The following is a 15,420-nucleotide window of genomic DNA, read 5'->3' on the forward strand; positions in this document are numbered from 1 at the left end:
ACTCTTCTGTCTCCTGAATGAGAAAATGGCTGCCGGGGCTGGTAGAAGTGTCTTCTTTGTTTAGTATTTTCTGGTGTGAAAATCGTAGAAATTTCTAAAATGCCGAGTGCTTCGTTTACATCATCACGCTCATATGTAAGAAGGTCTCGAAGAAAAGGGGCTAACAGAATTCCGCTGCCGTCTCGAACAAGTTCAGGTGAGTAAAATGTTGAGAATACCTTACGAGAACCCTAATGCTTGGACTCGTCCTAGGCCCATGTCCCCCATCCTATTGACAGCTTCTTGCTCGAGAATCTATGTTAATGGTCTTCTTGCTACTTTTGGAGAATTTTACTGAACGAAATTATCCTAATATTGAATAAATGACGGTATTGCACCATATTCCAATGTTTTAGGATCATGAAAGGATACGAAACTACTGTCAAAAATACTGTATAGAAACATAACAGAAGGACCATTGTAGGAAAGATTCCCTTATTGCATATAAAAACTAGGAGTAATTACATTGTTAGGATAGTTAAATTCTGTAATATTTATGATGAATTATTCTCATTTGAGTTAACCTGCTCCTTATCTATGGGTTTGGTTGATTGATACCATATGATAAGTGTGAAATATTACAGTTACATAAAAATTATTCTTTTAACTTCTTCTTGTCTTTTTACAGCTGAACCATGTGAACTCCAATGTCAAGTACCAAATCAAAGTATACCTGGGGCTGGTAGTACTTCAAGTGCATCAGCAACTGCTGGAGCCTCATCGTCTAGTTCTGCAGGCAGTTCAGCAGTTCCTACCGCAACAGGCAGCACAAGTACACCTGGTGTTGGAAATAGTAATAATAGCCACCATTCGCCCTATGACTTGCGAAGAAAGTCTCCTCCTCATCACGATGGTGCTGCTAGTACTAGTTCAGCCTCTTCCTCTACAGTTTCATCAGCTTCCACAAATTATTCAGCATCAATGCTACCTGCCCGTAAGCGACCTCGACGAACCTGCTCTGTAACTAATGAAAGTAAGTGTATTTATTTTATATTTGTCTTGTTCCAAGGGCATATTACTGATAACAGCTGAGTGTGTACTGTCGTCAGGTGTGTTTTGCAGTATTTCTCAGATTAATTTCTATGTGTTAGGCTATATATTTTTGTCAATTTTGCAGCATCATTTTATGTAACGTCTGTTTGAAAAATGGTAGCAGTTAAAAGTTCAGTAACTGGAAAAGTGAGTTTAGCCTGATTTAGATGTTCGAAAATCTGAACCGTTCATAATCTATTAAGTTAAAATCAGCAGCAGTGTTGCAAAGGATGACCATCCAGATCTCTTCAGAGGATGTTTTGAGGCGTAACAGCTTTATTTACTTTTACGAACCTCGTATCACAAGTAGCCATCACATTAATGTGAAATCATTTATATATAGGAAGTCCTTTTGGTTAGAGCAGAAAATAACTCGGTCCCATAATACATCAAGTTTGCACCCTAGGCCTATTCAATTTCTGTTGTATGCAACACTATTATTTCCTATGGTTCAAGTATTATGTAGCTCAACATGTATTACATAATGTACTGTTCCTTGTAGTCTTATCAGATTATGATAACGTGAAGTGAGATGGGTGTTCTGTATCCCGTCTGACTTGTAATCCAAAAATAGAATGAAAGCTATGAATTTATCTGTATATGTTACAAATTTAAAATGTAGCAATTGAATTATTACATTTTCAGGAACAAACTTAAGAAGTCATTTCGAATTGTCAAATTCCAATGATTAATTCTTGCCAGATGGGTAATATGATTGTGCACGTGAAAGAAAACAAACTTGCACAAAAACACCATACCGGTAACAGTAGAATCATATTATTAATAGGTACATAATACTGAATGAATGTGATTTGGTTGCGTGGTAGAAAGGTGATCATTTGAAACTTTTATGTTGAAATTTGTTTTAAAATACATGGGAGTAAGTAGATAGCTATTCTTGTGGGTTTTTTTTTTACCTAGTTGCATTTATGGAATAAGAGCTTCCTAAATTTTTGGTTGACGGTGTGTTAACCAGAAAATTATTGTACCAGAGTATACTGATAGCCCTTGGAATTGTGCACATAGGCTACACCAAAGTTTTTTAAAAATAGTTCAACACAATTTTTGTTTCCTTGTCATTAGGAGGTTAAGTTCTAATCTGCTGAAAAATATATTGAGAAAGAATCTTGGTTATCCCACGGGTGCAAATAAGCACAATATTTAGAGGCCCATCACAAAATCTACAGGCCCACTTTTTTTAACCTGATTTACATAGCAAGCCAGCGTGATTTCTTAAGAAACCCATTTTGAATGTGTTATTTTATATCAAGTCAATCAATTTTCTTGAACCAAGTCTCTTGCATGTGTCTAGGCCTAAAATTTATTTCACCCTTTGTTAGGCCTACCTGCATTACTGGTGGAGTATTTTCAACTGGAATTACCTGGATGCTTTCCATCTGTTCATTTACGATTTGCGTACTCTGCTTATCGTAAACACTTAACATGAAGGACATATGGTCATTTACTTTTTATGTACAAGGAAAAAAGCCGAGCATCGCCAGTTCACTTGTAGGCGCTCTGAAATGCTATTAGAGCAAGGAACAAGTAGAGGTGCGAAAATACTGTGTTTTTGTATAATTACTGACACAACTTGGTCCAGTATGAGCTCACTGGTGAACCAAGATTCCTGGCAGGGAAAAATGATGTATCTGACCACACATGCGTATCCGAAAATTCAGGTCTGACTTGTAGAGTTATAACTATGTAATGGACATCACAAGATACTGTAAAGCTTAAAACATTAATTATCATGTAAATTTTTTGGCGATTTTGATGATAGTCTGTCCTATTGGAATCTTACGGGCCCACAGAAATAATTTAGACACCTGGAGTGTGTGGCCGTCCGCCTATTTTCCCCCCTGGGTTATCGTAACGCTTTTGAAAGCATGGTTCATAAGTTACTTGTTCAGCTGTACAGCATCGTACGTGCCTAACTCAGGATGGCCATCCAGTTGGGAAAAATTCACAAAATTTGTGTTGACCATAAAGAGTTTCTGCTGCACTGTGTAAATATTATCACAGACTTATCCCTAGTTCATTGACTTGAATTGTCAGGAAGATGGAGAATTGTGCACTTATCGCTCGACATGAAGAATGTTAACACCGCTCACTGACATTGCCTGTCTGTGGTATAATTCAAGATATTAGTGAGAATTAAAATGGTGCGCCCCTTAGAGTTGCTGTAAGTGACAGGTTAGGTTAGGATGCACCAAAAATTACAATTTGTGACAATAAGTCAGCACTTTTGTGATGTATAGGTTATAAATTCAACATGACAGCGGCTCCTACTAGCTCACAGGCTTGCCTACGTCAACGTTATACACAGCGACTGAATAACACAAAAGATGATGAGAGGTAGGTTAAAGATACAAAATACTCGTCTGGATAGGTCATTACAGTGATACATTCAATTAAATTTGGTTGGATAGGTTAGGTCTTGCTAGTGACAAGACCAGTAGGTTATGGGCAAGCAAAGGAGGTCTGGGGGCATATGCCCCCAGCTTAAGGCCGTGAAACAGCCAACGTGCGTTTAGTCCTGGAGTCCTGCTAAAATGTGACAAGTATGGTATGGGCGTACGGCGTCACAGTTTGAAACTGCACGGTCTTCTTATTTCCAACTAAGGTGGCACCCTTGTGGAACACATGGTACAAGTTCTATTCCTTTCGTTTTATACACACATTGTCTTCATGACAGCTGACCCAAGCCTGCCAATAGCAACATCAAAAATGGTCGCAAATACCTTTCACACAGTCTCTGTTTTAATACTTCTGTAAAAGAAAGATTATGTCTAGGGGCGGATTGTGGGTCCCTGGCTAGCAATGAAGCAGGCTGTCACTATGCTACTTCAGGTACCAAAAAACATTATTTCTCTGCGATTCCAACATCCAAACCAAGTATCAAATTTGTTATGTCATGTGTTAAATCAATAATACATATTTATGAAATTAAAATACTTGTATTACTCTAAAGCATTTTACTACAAAAACTCAGCAATAATTACTTCTGATTGTATTTCATGATGTTTCATACGTAAATAATGTGAAGGAGGCTACATTTTGTGTAATTGGGCCCCTGTTTTATTGATCGTCCTATATTCCAAGGAGCTTTTAGGACAAAAAAGTTCGTGTTTACATCGAGACGAGTTTGAAAATACTGACAGATTGTTACAAACAATGCATCAGAATCTAACCTTTTGTCAACAGTTATTTCCAGGGGCTTGCCCAGAATTTTATGTCTTGCTTTGTTGACTAGTGAGTTTCATCAAAAGCTAAGAATTAATTAGCTACAGAATAAAAGCAATCCATAAGCCTCAAAATAAAATGCTCACTAGTTACATTCTTGTTACTGTGGCAATTATTTCTGCTGTAACACGTAGGATGTCACATCGCTTAAATATCCCTGCAATTAATGGAAAGGAACAAATAAGTGGCCAGTCAAGTCATATATAAAAACAGGTTATAATATTCCAAAGAGCTTTTGAGTAAAGAATTGTTTACATCAAGTTGGGTACAAAAGTACTGACTTATTGTCAAATTGTGATTTTTGGTGCATCTTAACCTAGCCTGTCGCTGACAGCAATTCTCGGAGGGCTTGCCCACCATTTTAATTCTCACCAATATATTGAATTATATCCACATATATATAGTGGTTCTTAGGCACCTGAGACATTTATCTGAGAGGCGTTCAACTTATTCTGCAGGATATGTGAATCCTTTCTGAAACCTCTTCATGTCCTACTCCCCAGTAAATTATATCAATGGTTCTCTATATAATTATTAATATTGCTTTTAGCACTTGTATGGCACCAGTGTTGTGACTTCTTATCTAGCTGTCATGCTCATTTGTCACAACTCTTGGTAACTCCAAGAATAGCACACAGTTCATGATACCATAATTTTACATCTCTTGTCACTATCTTGAGTGTGCAGTGGGTGTTCATGGTCTTCGGCATTGATTTTCCATTCGTGGCGAGCAACTGAATAGGTAGCCATACTTTATCTCCTTACAGACTACAAAAGACTGTCCAGCAGTATTGGACATCGAAAGGAGCATGAAGAGAAGTATTTTTCTGCAACATCATCTTAAAGAAACTAGGTTTTCATCGTTGTTGCTTTCAGAGATTTTCAGCATCGTGCAAAATATTGCACTATTTGTTTAGCATATGGTATTACAAACATTACTAATATAATAATAGAGCAAACAAATTGTGCATTGATTAGAAAGAATCCCTGTGTGATATCGAGAGGTTCACTTGGTGTTCGTGCAGAACTCTGTTATAGACTTCAGTAGTTTTTGCACTTCACAATGTGGTAGTGTTTGCAGAGATTATCACAGAATACAACATAGGGAAAGAAGTAAGTTACAATTTAAAAATTTCATGAAAGAATTACAAATGAATATCAAAATTATTTGTAAATTTGGAGTAGCATCCAAGAAATCCATAGTAGGAAGATAGGACATAATATGTTGACAATGTGGCTGATAGTTTGTCTGGGGAATTTGCATTTGCATGTTGGATTCAGGATTTTCACTCCCCTTGTATTACAGGTCAGCACACATACCATGATTTGTTCTGATCCTGTTCAGCGTTAATCACGTTCTGCAAGGCAAGAGATTTAAATCTGACATTAATAAAACTTTGCAGCTGTGGTGGAGAGAGCTGTTAATCTGTTCTTCCTTCCAGGCCAGATCGATGTGGAAGTTAGTGTCTGATAGATTCGTAGCTGTTTTGAGTGGAGGATGGCTAAAACAAAACTTGTTGATTTAGTGACTTCATTATCATGTTGAATAAATAGATTCAGATTGATTGTTATCTTCTTATACTTCGTGACAAGAGCATGCTTCCTACACAGGTGAAATGCAGGAAAATTGCTTGGGGATGGAAGCCGGAAAGTTGGAATGAATTTCTCTGTGCGCGTTCTGTTTGAGTTTAATATGATAATTTTTTTTTCAGTCCTAAGAATGGGGACAAAATGACTGCCTTTTCCAGAAAAAATTATATGAATAGAGGTAGCTGTTGACATATTCAACTGCCAGAGGTTATATGATCTGTCATAGTAGCAGTGATATGTTCGTAATTACTACTAGCAAAATATAAAGGATGCTGTTCCCTCACACATCTAACTACATAGTCTTGATGGCAAACTTTTACCGACTAGCATGTCATTTAAGGTCTTGTTTATTGCCTTTTACTGTCTAGTGTGTCATTGGTTAATTTCCTCTAAAATCAAAATGAAACCCCTCATTTGACTGCATTTAAGTTAGATAACATTACATATAAATCCATTCAGCGGAATGCTTCATGATTTTATTTTGCAAACATCTCCAAAAATTGCACTTTAAAAACAGGTAAATTTTAATAATAAAATAATAATGTTACTGGCTTTACATCTCACTACCTACTTTTACGGTTTTCGGAGACATCAAGGTGCTGGAATTTAGCCCTGCAGGCATTCTTTTACATTGATGGTTATGAATTTCATGTTTTTGGTCCGTATTGAACTGAGAATAATATATATGTAATAATAATAATAACGTAAATGTTTCCACCTTTTCAATACAATATATTCACAAAATTACAAAATTATACGGTACTAGTTTCGACCCATCTAGGGGTCATCATCAGCCGTATTGGAGCAAAGATCATTTGTTATTCTTTAAAATAATATTGTCTTAGGATTTCGCCACAAATGATCTTTGCTCCAATACGGCTGATGATGACCCCTAGATGGGTCGAAACTAGTACCGTATAATTTTGTAATTTTGTGAATATATTGTATTGAAAAGGTGGAAACATTTACGTTGTTATTATTATTATTATTACTTATATATTATTCTTTTACATGCCAGTAAATCTACCGACACGAGGCTGCCGTATTTGAGCACCTTCAGGTACCCCCGGACTGAACCAGGATCGAACCTGCCATTTGGGGTTAGAAGGCCAGCGCCTCAACCATCTGAGCCATTGAGCCCAGCTTAATGAGATATATCCTTGCTTTAATCTAATAAAATTTGCAAAAAATATGGCCACAGAGTTAATTAACACATACTTTATTAAAGCTTAATGTTAAAAACATTAACATGTTAGTATTACTCGCGAAACTTTTGGTACCTGGACTCCGTAGTGCTGAATCGGGAGACCTCAGCAATCTTCGAGATCCTTATTGGTAACCTTTGAACACACACTATGAACCGCCATGGGACATCTGGCGTACACTTTACGTACTACTACTGTTGTTGTTTACACAACAAAGCCAAAATATAGAATTCATGCTAGGAACAAAATTTGCATCGAGAAATGTTATACAATGTGTGACACAGCTGTTGGCTTAAGATAATAAAGATTTAGATATTCCTATCGATTGATCATACTATAGATTCAATTCAGATTTCATTTCCAGTCAGTTGGCGGTATTACCAGAACCGGGCTAGCTCCCTCCTTACTCCTCACCCCCGTACAAAGAAGTATCACTAAAACTTTTGCGAGTAATATGTTGTCCGACGTGCCACAGAATTCGTGTTTGCGTGTCACTTAGTGGCACGCTTGTCGTAGGTTCATCATCCCTGGTCTACATCTCATTTCTGTATTTCTTTTCTTTTTTTCTGCTTACCTATGTCTACCTCATAAATGTTAACACCCTTATTGTGGTGTTCAAATATGTCTGGAGGAATGTAATTCTCCATGTTATCTTTAGAGTGCCTTTGATATTTATATTAGTAAAAATATAAAATTGCTTTAGATTTCAAAGTTTTAATTAGGCCTAACAGTAATATTCAGGTTACTTTGAAATTTGCTTATTTGGATCAGTTTGAGAGAAGTGTGGAATACTTTGGTATATTAACTTTCTTTATAGTTTAACGTATTAAATACACACCCATTTAACAGTGTGCAACACAGTTGTCAGGCTCTAGTTTCTGCATAAATAGTTATTAGTCATACATCTGTACCAACCACCTCTTGTAAACATCGTCATTACTAGAGGGTGGATTCATATGCAGTAAAAGAAGGCAAAACATGTGTGCATCTATGCGCTAAAAACAGCAATATATGCACTATTGCATACTCTTCAAAATATTTGTTTTTCCTTGATATATAAGGTTGGTTCTCCAAATATCAACTGCTGAAACAGAATACTTCCAGATACTTTTTCTTTTGGCATGATTGCTAGTTGTTACTGGTCTTCATAAACCTAACCTAACCCCATGGCACTACAGCCCTGAAGGATCTTGGCCTACAAAGCGACTGCTGATCAGCCCAAAGGCCTGCAGATTACGAGGGGCGTGTGGTCCTCTCGAATCCTCTCGGCCGTTATTCTTGGCTTTCTAGACCGGAACTGGTCTTCATACAACTAAGAAATGAAAGTATATGTTTTAGGTCCAACATAACGTCAGCTCCAGCAAATCAGCTTCATGGTCCGTATCGCACTTCAATAGATTCACAATTAAGTATTTATTTATTTTCCACCTAGTCGATACAATGATTGTATCGACTAGGTGGAAAATAAATAAATACTTAATTGTGAAGCTCCAGCAAACTCGCACTGCACTAAACAGGCCTGCCAATGTCAGCACATTAGCCACAGATACTAAATAATATGAAAGATGAACGATAAAGGTAGCTTAGAGCTACAAAATATTGGTCTGGACTGGTTAGGTCGTGCTAGTGATAAGACGATAGGAACAATGGAAATGGTGGCATTATTTAGTTAAAGGCTGCTTCTGTTTCAGTTCTTCTACATAAATAAGAATAATTTTTTGGGGCAGGTAGGTTGGTCCCTGTCAAGCATCGAGGAAGGATCTCTCCTCTCTGCTACTTCAGATCTCATGAAACATTATTTTTTTGATTCCAACATCTGAACCAAATATCAAAATGAAACCACAAAAAAAAAAAAAAGACTATATTGTCAAGGTCTTGCTAATGCTGTTGACTGTCAACAACAATACATCGTAACTGCTTCCGGTGGCAAACGGAATGTTTACATATTCATTTCCTTGAATTGTTTTACTGATTTGAATAGCAATATACAATATTATATGTTTAATACAAAAATAATACCAGTAATAAAAACTGTAATTATGCATTTATATGTACGTATGTCAAGAACGTGTGTATTCTGTATCTATGCGTTTATTATACACTTTAAAACTTAGCCATTTGATTTCAAATGGTATGAATCGTCTTTATTTCTTATGGGCATATTATATCTTGAAACAAGCAAAACATGCAAATATGCCAAAATCTGCCATCTAGTTATTACAAATCTATGTACCTATCACTAATGGATGGGACCTTTAACCATTCTTTGGTTGAAAGAAACCATGTTGTTTAGAATGAACGGAGGATACGAAGCATGTAGAAGGCATGTCCTGCTAGAGTTGTAAGATTTGTTTGTTTTCACTTTGTTTTCCCGAAGACCACAATTATCATGTTGGCATTATGCCCAGTATTTCAGAAAACATCAAAATATCCTGAAACATTTGAACAGGACTATTCATGTCTGGTAAATATGAACTGTGTCCGTGACAGTTATTGCAGTTGAGACACAATATCCCGAATAACTGTATTTGAAATGAATAGTTTCTCAAGGAAAAGATATTTGCAAGTAGTTTCTTTATTCCTTTGAAAGATTGTCAGTATCTCATGACAGAATGCTGACCATTGATTAATGATTTGAAATGCTATATTTTTTGAATGAGGGTTGGTCTTTTCTCATATAAACTACAGTGTACTCCCCAGAAATTTTGTCAGCCTGTAATCTATTTCTCTCTCTATTGCCTGCCTTTTTAACATTGTATTCCACAAACAGCCATGATTTGAATTTTGTTGTGAGCCTTGCCATTCATAGGTCAAACTAACTCTGATAAACATTTCTAACCTTTCTAATTTGCCAACTATGGCAACAGCTGTTGACACCCCTTTGCTCTGTAGATGGTCTAATTGCTGAAAGCAATTAGCAGATATATCATGCTTAGTGGAAAAAGACAATTTCACCTTTCTGTGTAGACGTTGATATAGAAAATATTGTTGCGAATATTGATTTGTGGTGCAACATTTTTTAAGTTTTTTAAATTTTGCTGTTATGGTCATTAATAGGTGAGAATTATTTTCATGTATAAGTTGCACTATTTTTATTTCTTTCTGTATCGTGTATAAGTTGGATTGATTTGGGAAGAGTAGAATATTTTAAGTACTTTTCCCTGAGATACATTTTTGTGGTCTCTAGTAAAATATCACATACACTGTTTTGACTCCATGTGAAAAAATTTAGATAGTAAACTGAAAATTTTCTCAAGATATATTCATCTACAACTTCCTCTTCTATTCTCGTATCATAATTTCAGTAGGAGTAATTTCTCATTTTTCGTGTTGAGAGGCTCAAGACGGTTGAGGCGCTGGCCTTCTAGCCCCTACTGGACAGGTTCGATCCTGTGAAGGTGCTCAAATACGTCTGCCTCGTGCCGATAGATTTACTGGCGTGTAAAAGAACTCCTGCGGGACAAAATTCTGGCATCTCCAAAAACTGTAAAAAAAAAAAAAAAAAAAAAATTTATTATTATGTATACAATTTTGAGTTACGATCGGTGTATGAGGCTTGTATGTCATCATGAAAGTAACAGTTACCGAGCAAGTTGGCCACATGGTTTGGGTCACGTTTCTCTGAGCATGCCCATTTGGAAGATTTTTGAACCTTGCTGTTGGCAGCCGTTAGGATGATTTCCAATTTTCACATCAGGCAGATACTGGGGCTGTGCCTTAAGGCCAGAGTCGCTTCATTCCCAGTCCTAGCTCTGCAATATCCCATCATCGCTGTACGACCTGCCCATGTTGGTGCATTGTAAATTAGATAGCAAAAATAAAATAAAAAAGTAAGTTGCATATTGCACTTCTAATTCATTTAAAGTCATACTTTGTTAATCTGATTATATTTTACTACTATATATTTTGTTTGAATGACCTGCAAAAGAGAAACATGTCAAGAAGAAGAAGAAATTTTTATTAATTTCAAAAATTGACTAAATTAATTACTTCTTGTTCCTGGCACTTTTCTGCTTCAGGTTGCAGAGTTTGCTCAACTAGATTGGTGTCTCCATATAATCTTGTTGTAAACATCATTCGGCCTTAGCTTTCTAGCAGCTTTCATATCATTTGTTGATTGTGTCAATCTTTGTTTTGGCCTTCCTGTACCTCCAAGTTGAATACTATTGCTGCTGCAGAAGTGGGCTATGCTCTCCTCACTTGTCCATACCATTGGAATCTTATTTCTTTTCAGCGATTGAGACCACTTTCATAATTTCTCTGATCATTTCTATCCGTATTTTGTCCACTCGAGTAACTCATAAGGACCCTCTTGGGATGTTCATCTCGATTTTGTAATTATGGTGTTAGTAGCTGGTCACCATTCACTTCCATGCAAAGCTAATGTCCATACAATAGTACAGTATACCATGGACTTAAGTTTCACAGGGGTCTTTTTATTACCCAGTATGCATACTAAAATATGATGAACAAACTGCAGTGCTGCCTTAATCCCTTTCCAGATAGCTGCTTCTACCAAATCTTTTTATTCTTATTACTGCAGATTGATTTTTGTGCATATCGTTGATAACCCTCCGTTTCCTGTACTTCATTATAATCACATTCATGATATCTAAGAGCTTGGATCAGTCATTCTTACGAAATGTCATACATCTCAGTGTACTCTTCTGTATTTGGTCTTCTAACATGAGATGTAGGGTCAGTGTTGCTTTGGGTGTTCATTTGTTCAGAATGCAAACTGTTCTCCCAGCTTAACTTCAGTTTGTTTCCTTGTAAATAATTCTTGTTGTCATTTTGCATGCATCACGTAAGTAATGATAGTGTGGTTTTCACCCATATTGGCATCTGCTTTCAACATTATTTTTAAAATTGACAGATGCATCCCTTGGCTCATACATTTTACATATCGTATAACTTTTAATAGTTTTACTGTGCCTATTTTACCAAGACAGTCAGTAATTCTGCATGTATATCACCAGTCCCAGGTGTAATGTGCTTACTAAGGTCCCTGAATGTTATGTCAAATTCTGACCTCATCACTGGGTGTCTCATTTTATCACCATGAACATTCTATTATTTTTCTTGTGTATATCAATCTACTTCTTTGTCCTGATACACTTGCTCATTGTGTTTTGTTTGTCTTGTTTTCTTTCCCTAAATAAAAGTAGTTTTCCAAAAATATTGAAGGTCCCTTATGCAACATCTGCCTTTCCTTCAACTGTACAATGTTCGGTGAACAGTAGGCGTGTGGACCGGCGGAAGTGTTTAAAAAATGATCCTATTTGTGCTCTTGATGTGGCTATTCAAACTACAATTTTAACAGGGTGTGACGATGTTTCTCGAACTTAATGAGGATTTTCCGATGAGCAGATGTGTGAATTTTGAAAAGTAATGAATTTGGAAAGGTACTGTATTTCAACAATCTTTTAAGTCGGTAATTTTTTGCTGCCACATTTGCACCTTCTGAAGGACTGCTGGTCTCTCGTCGGATACCCATGTGATATTGTTGCACCTTCTGTGGGACCCACCTGCCTCCTTACCGCAGCAAGCCGTCCGGTGTCGCCTTAGTGCAATAAAAGACCAAAACTACTTTTCATTTTGCAGAATTACGAAAGCTGGACAATGCATAAAGGTATTTTCTCGAGAGTTGGAATATGAGATTGGCGCTGGTGTTGCGAAAAACGGCGTGGTGTTGTCATGGTATCATAGGCGACGTTGACATGCTTATGGCGCCAGACGGAGTGTCTATTTCACATTGTCACTTGGTACCCTTTTCTGGCAAATTCTGTTTAGTGCTTGTTTTGTGTTATATTGTTTTATCCTTGTGTGTGCATACATTAGGCCTATTTGTATTGTCAGGAGTTTTTATTTCATTCCGTGTGTGCAGTTATTCTTTTTTACAATTCATAATTAGCTTACTGTTAGAGACATGATATAGGTTTTTGGGCTTATCCCATGTCAAGAAAGCAAGGTAAAATTCTCTACATTTCGCAGAGAACTTTGCTCTGCATCTTTAGAAAAAAAAAAAATATTGACTGTTCACGAGGAAGACTTCTCCAGGAGTGAAGTTTGGATTTAGATGTTAATAATGGAAGTGGTATGTTCTGTTACGAATAAAACTCCCATCTGTTTGATTACTGTAATTTATTTCAGGATGGCCTAATAAATGCACACACACACATAATTAAACACAAACAATTCTAACCAGTTATGAATGGCCACACACTAATTACCAGTCTATTTACAAATCTCTCTTCTGTACACACACCCGAGAGTCCTGGCCGGTCGCTACCTGGGAACGTCTATAATCCTTACTTTCACTTTCCCCCCAAGTCCAGTCGCCTCGTACAGCCACTGTGCGTAGACAGCTGGATTTGAACACAGTGCCCCTGGCTATACAACACACGAGGACTTCACACAATCACATAAAGTGAACAACAGTCAGCAACAGCTCAGCAGTGTCCAACAGCAGGACGATACTCACGACAGCGAATATTAACCCACGTCTAATTATCCTCACACTCACGATAACTGCTTCAATCGCCGAGTCACGGCGGTCCTCAATCCACAGAAGTACAAATACACAGTACTCCAAGGCAGTACACAGTCTTCTGTCCCGTACGCCGTCTCCCATGCAGCTACTCACTAGACACTCCGACGCCACAACAACAGCTCCTGGTTCAGATCTCGGTGGGACACTAGCGACAGCCAACATCTCTGTCGCCCTCAGCCCAGCCACCGAACCCCAACTCACTGTCACGCTGGCTCCACCTCGGAGTCCAACTGTCGCTCACTCTTAACACTGACTCCCACATGGAGTCCAACTCTGACTCCGAGTCCAACAATGACTGACTCTCCGGGGTTCGTCTCCCTTTTTATAGCTCGCGCAATTTGATCGAGACATTTAATGATGTTACTGGAGGCAGAACATTCCCATTGAATCTCATAGAAACTTATGGGTAAGCCGGCCGCCCAGAACAATACACGGGAAGGCCGCCTGGGAGATACCAGGTTGTCTGAGTCACCAGCCCATTCCTGGAAATACCTAAAGAAGCTACCACGGGGCTGACACGTAACAGTTCATTCGTCACCAGACTGGTGAGAAGTCTTCCTCTTGAACAGTTGATACTTTCTTCTGAAGACGCAGAGCAAAGTTCTCAGCGAAACGTAAAAAATTTCGCCTTATTTTCTTGACACGACATAAGCCCAAAAGCCTATATGTCTATAAGTACGGACCGTGAAAGCATCAATGTTAGCTTACTGTTAGTGTGTTCGTAGTTATTAGTTGAAGGTTACTTTTTAGATTAGTTCAGTTTCAGTTGGTAGTGATTATCATTGCATTGCGAACTCGTTGTTCTGGTTGTTTTTTAATTATGCTTTTTGGTTCCCGGCATTTAATTAATCTGCTCCATGTCAAATATTCTCGTCTTGATTTTGTTTTGGGCAATGCGAAATATTTGAACTTATAACGAATTATTTACGCTTTCAGTTCAAAAGTATAACATCTTCGGTCTACTATTATGAAAATATAATTGAGCAGTAGAGAATGACTTTCAAAACAGTGAGGGTCCGTAAGAGGGGCGTGGCATTACCTATTATTGGCAACATTGCTTGATGGTGTTTATTTTATGTAGTTTAGCGCTTTGCCACTCATCTGTCAGACTCCAACTCTGGGGAAAGGGGGGAAAAAAAGTTTAGAATTCATCGTGGACCTTCAAGGACGGAAAAATGTCCAAACAGGTTTAAGCGCCGTATACACTGCGCTGGTAAGCTCGCTCTCCTGACATGCTGTCAGCGGTGCTCATGATTGGTTACCGTGGTTTCCCATTTTCACGTGAAGTAAATAGGCCCACCGGTGATATGCGTTCACTAAGAACATCTTTCGAATCTCTTTTATATGGAGACAAGAACCCCGGCTTCACACGGGAGCACTTTCCAATTTAGTGGGTGTGTAGAGTACGTCGTTCAATGTAACATTTCTCCAAGGCCCTTCCTGCCACCTGCCTATACGTTCGTTCTTTTGTCCCTGTGCAATAGGACGGAGCCAAACTTCGTATTGAGGCACGTGAACACAAGGTCTACGGCCGACGGCATCCGTTATGCAGTCTAGAACCAAACGGTTTATCACCAAACTCGGTGATTATTTTCTCTGGTCAGCACCATACACTAACCTGCCATGCAGTGAGGAATTCTCTAAACTTTTATGCAAATGTTTACAACTTAACGTGACCATTCAGCATTTTGTATGGTTATTCCGTGCACAGTGTACTTAATAAATCTTCATTAATTAAGCTCATGTCCACTACTTTTC

General features: G+C 37.8%; 1 protein-coding gene across 1 annotated transcript in view; it reads left to right on the top strand.

Annotated features, from left to right (window-relative positions):
* Positions 1–25: 25 nt before the first annotated feature.
* Positions 26–15,420, top strand: part of FBXO11 (F-box protein 11) — a 115,741-nt gene continuing 100,346 nt past the window's right edge. Inside the window, exons 1-2 of the mRNA XM_067156704.2 lie at positions 26–196; positions 668–1,012. Of these exons, the coding sequence (XP_067012805.1) occupies positions 100–196; positions 668–1,012 (442 nt within the window). The 5' untranslated portion in view covers positions 26–99. The remainder of the gene's footprint in view (positions 197–667; positions 1,013–15,420) is intronic.

Source organism: Anabrus simplex, chromosome 12, assembly GCF_040414725.1.
Source record: "Anabrus simplex isolate iqAnaSimp1 chromosome 12, ASM4041472v1, whole genome shotgun sequence".
NCBI lineage: Eukaryota > Metazoa > Arthropoda > Insecta > Orthoptera > Tettigoniidae > Anabrus > Anabrus simplex.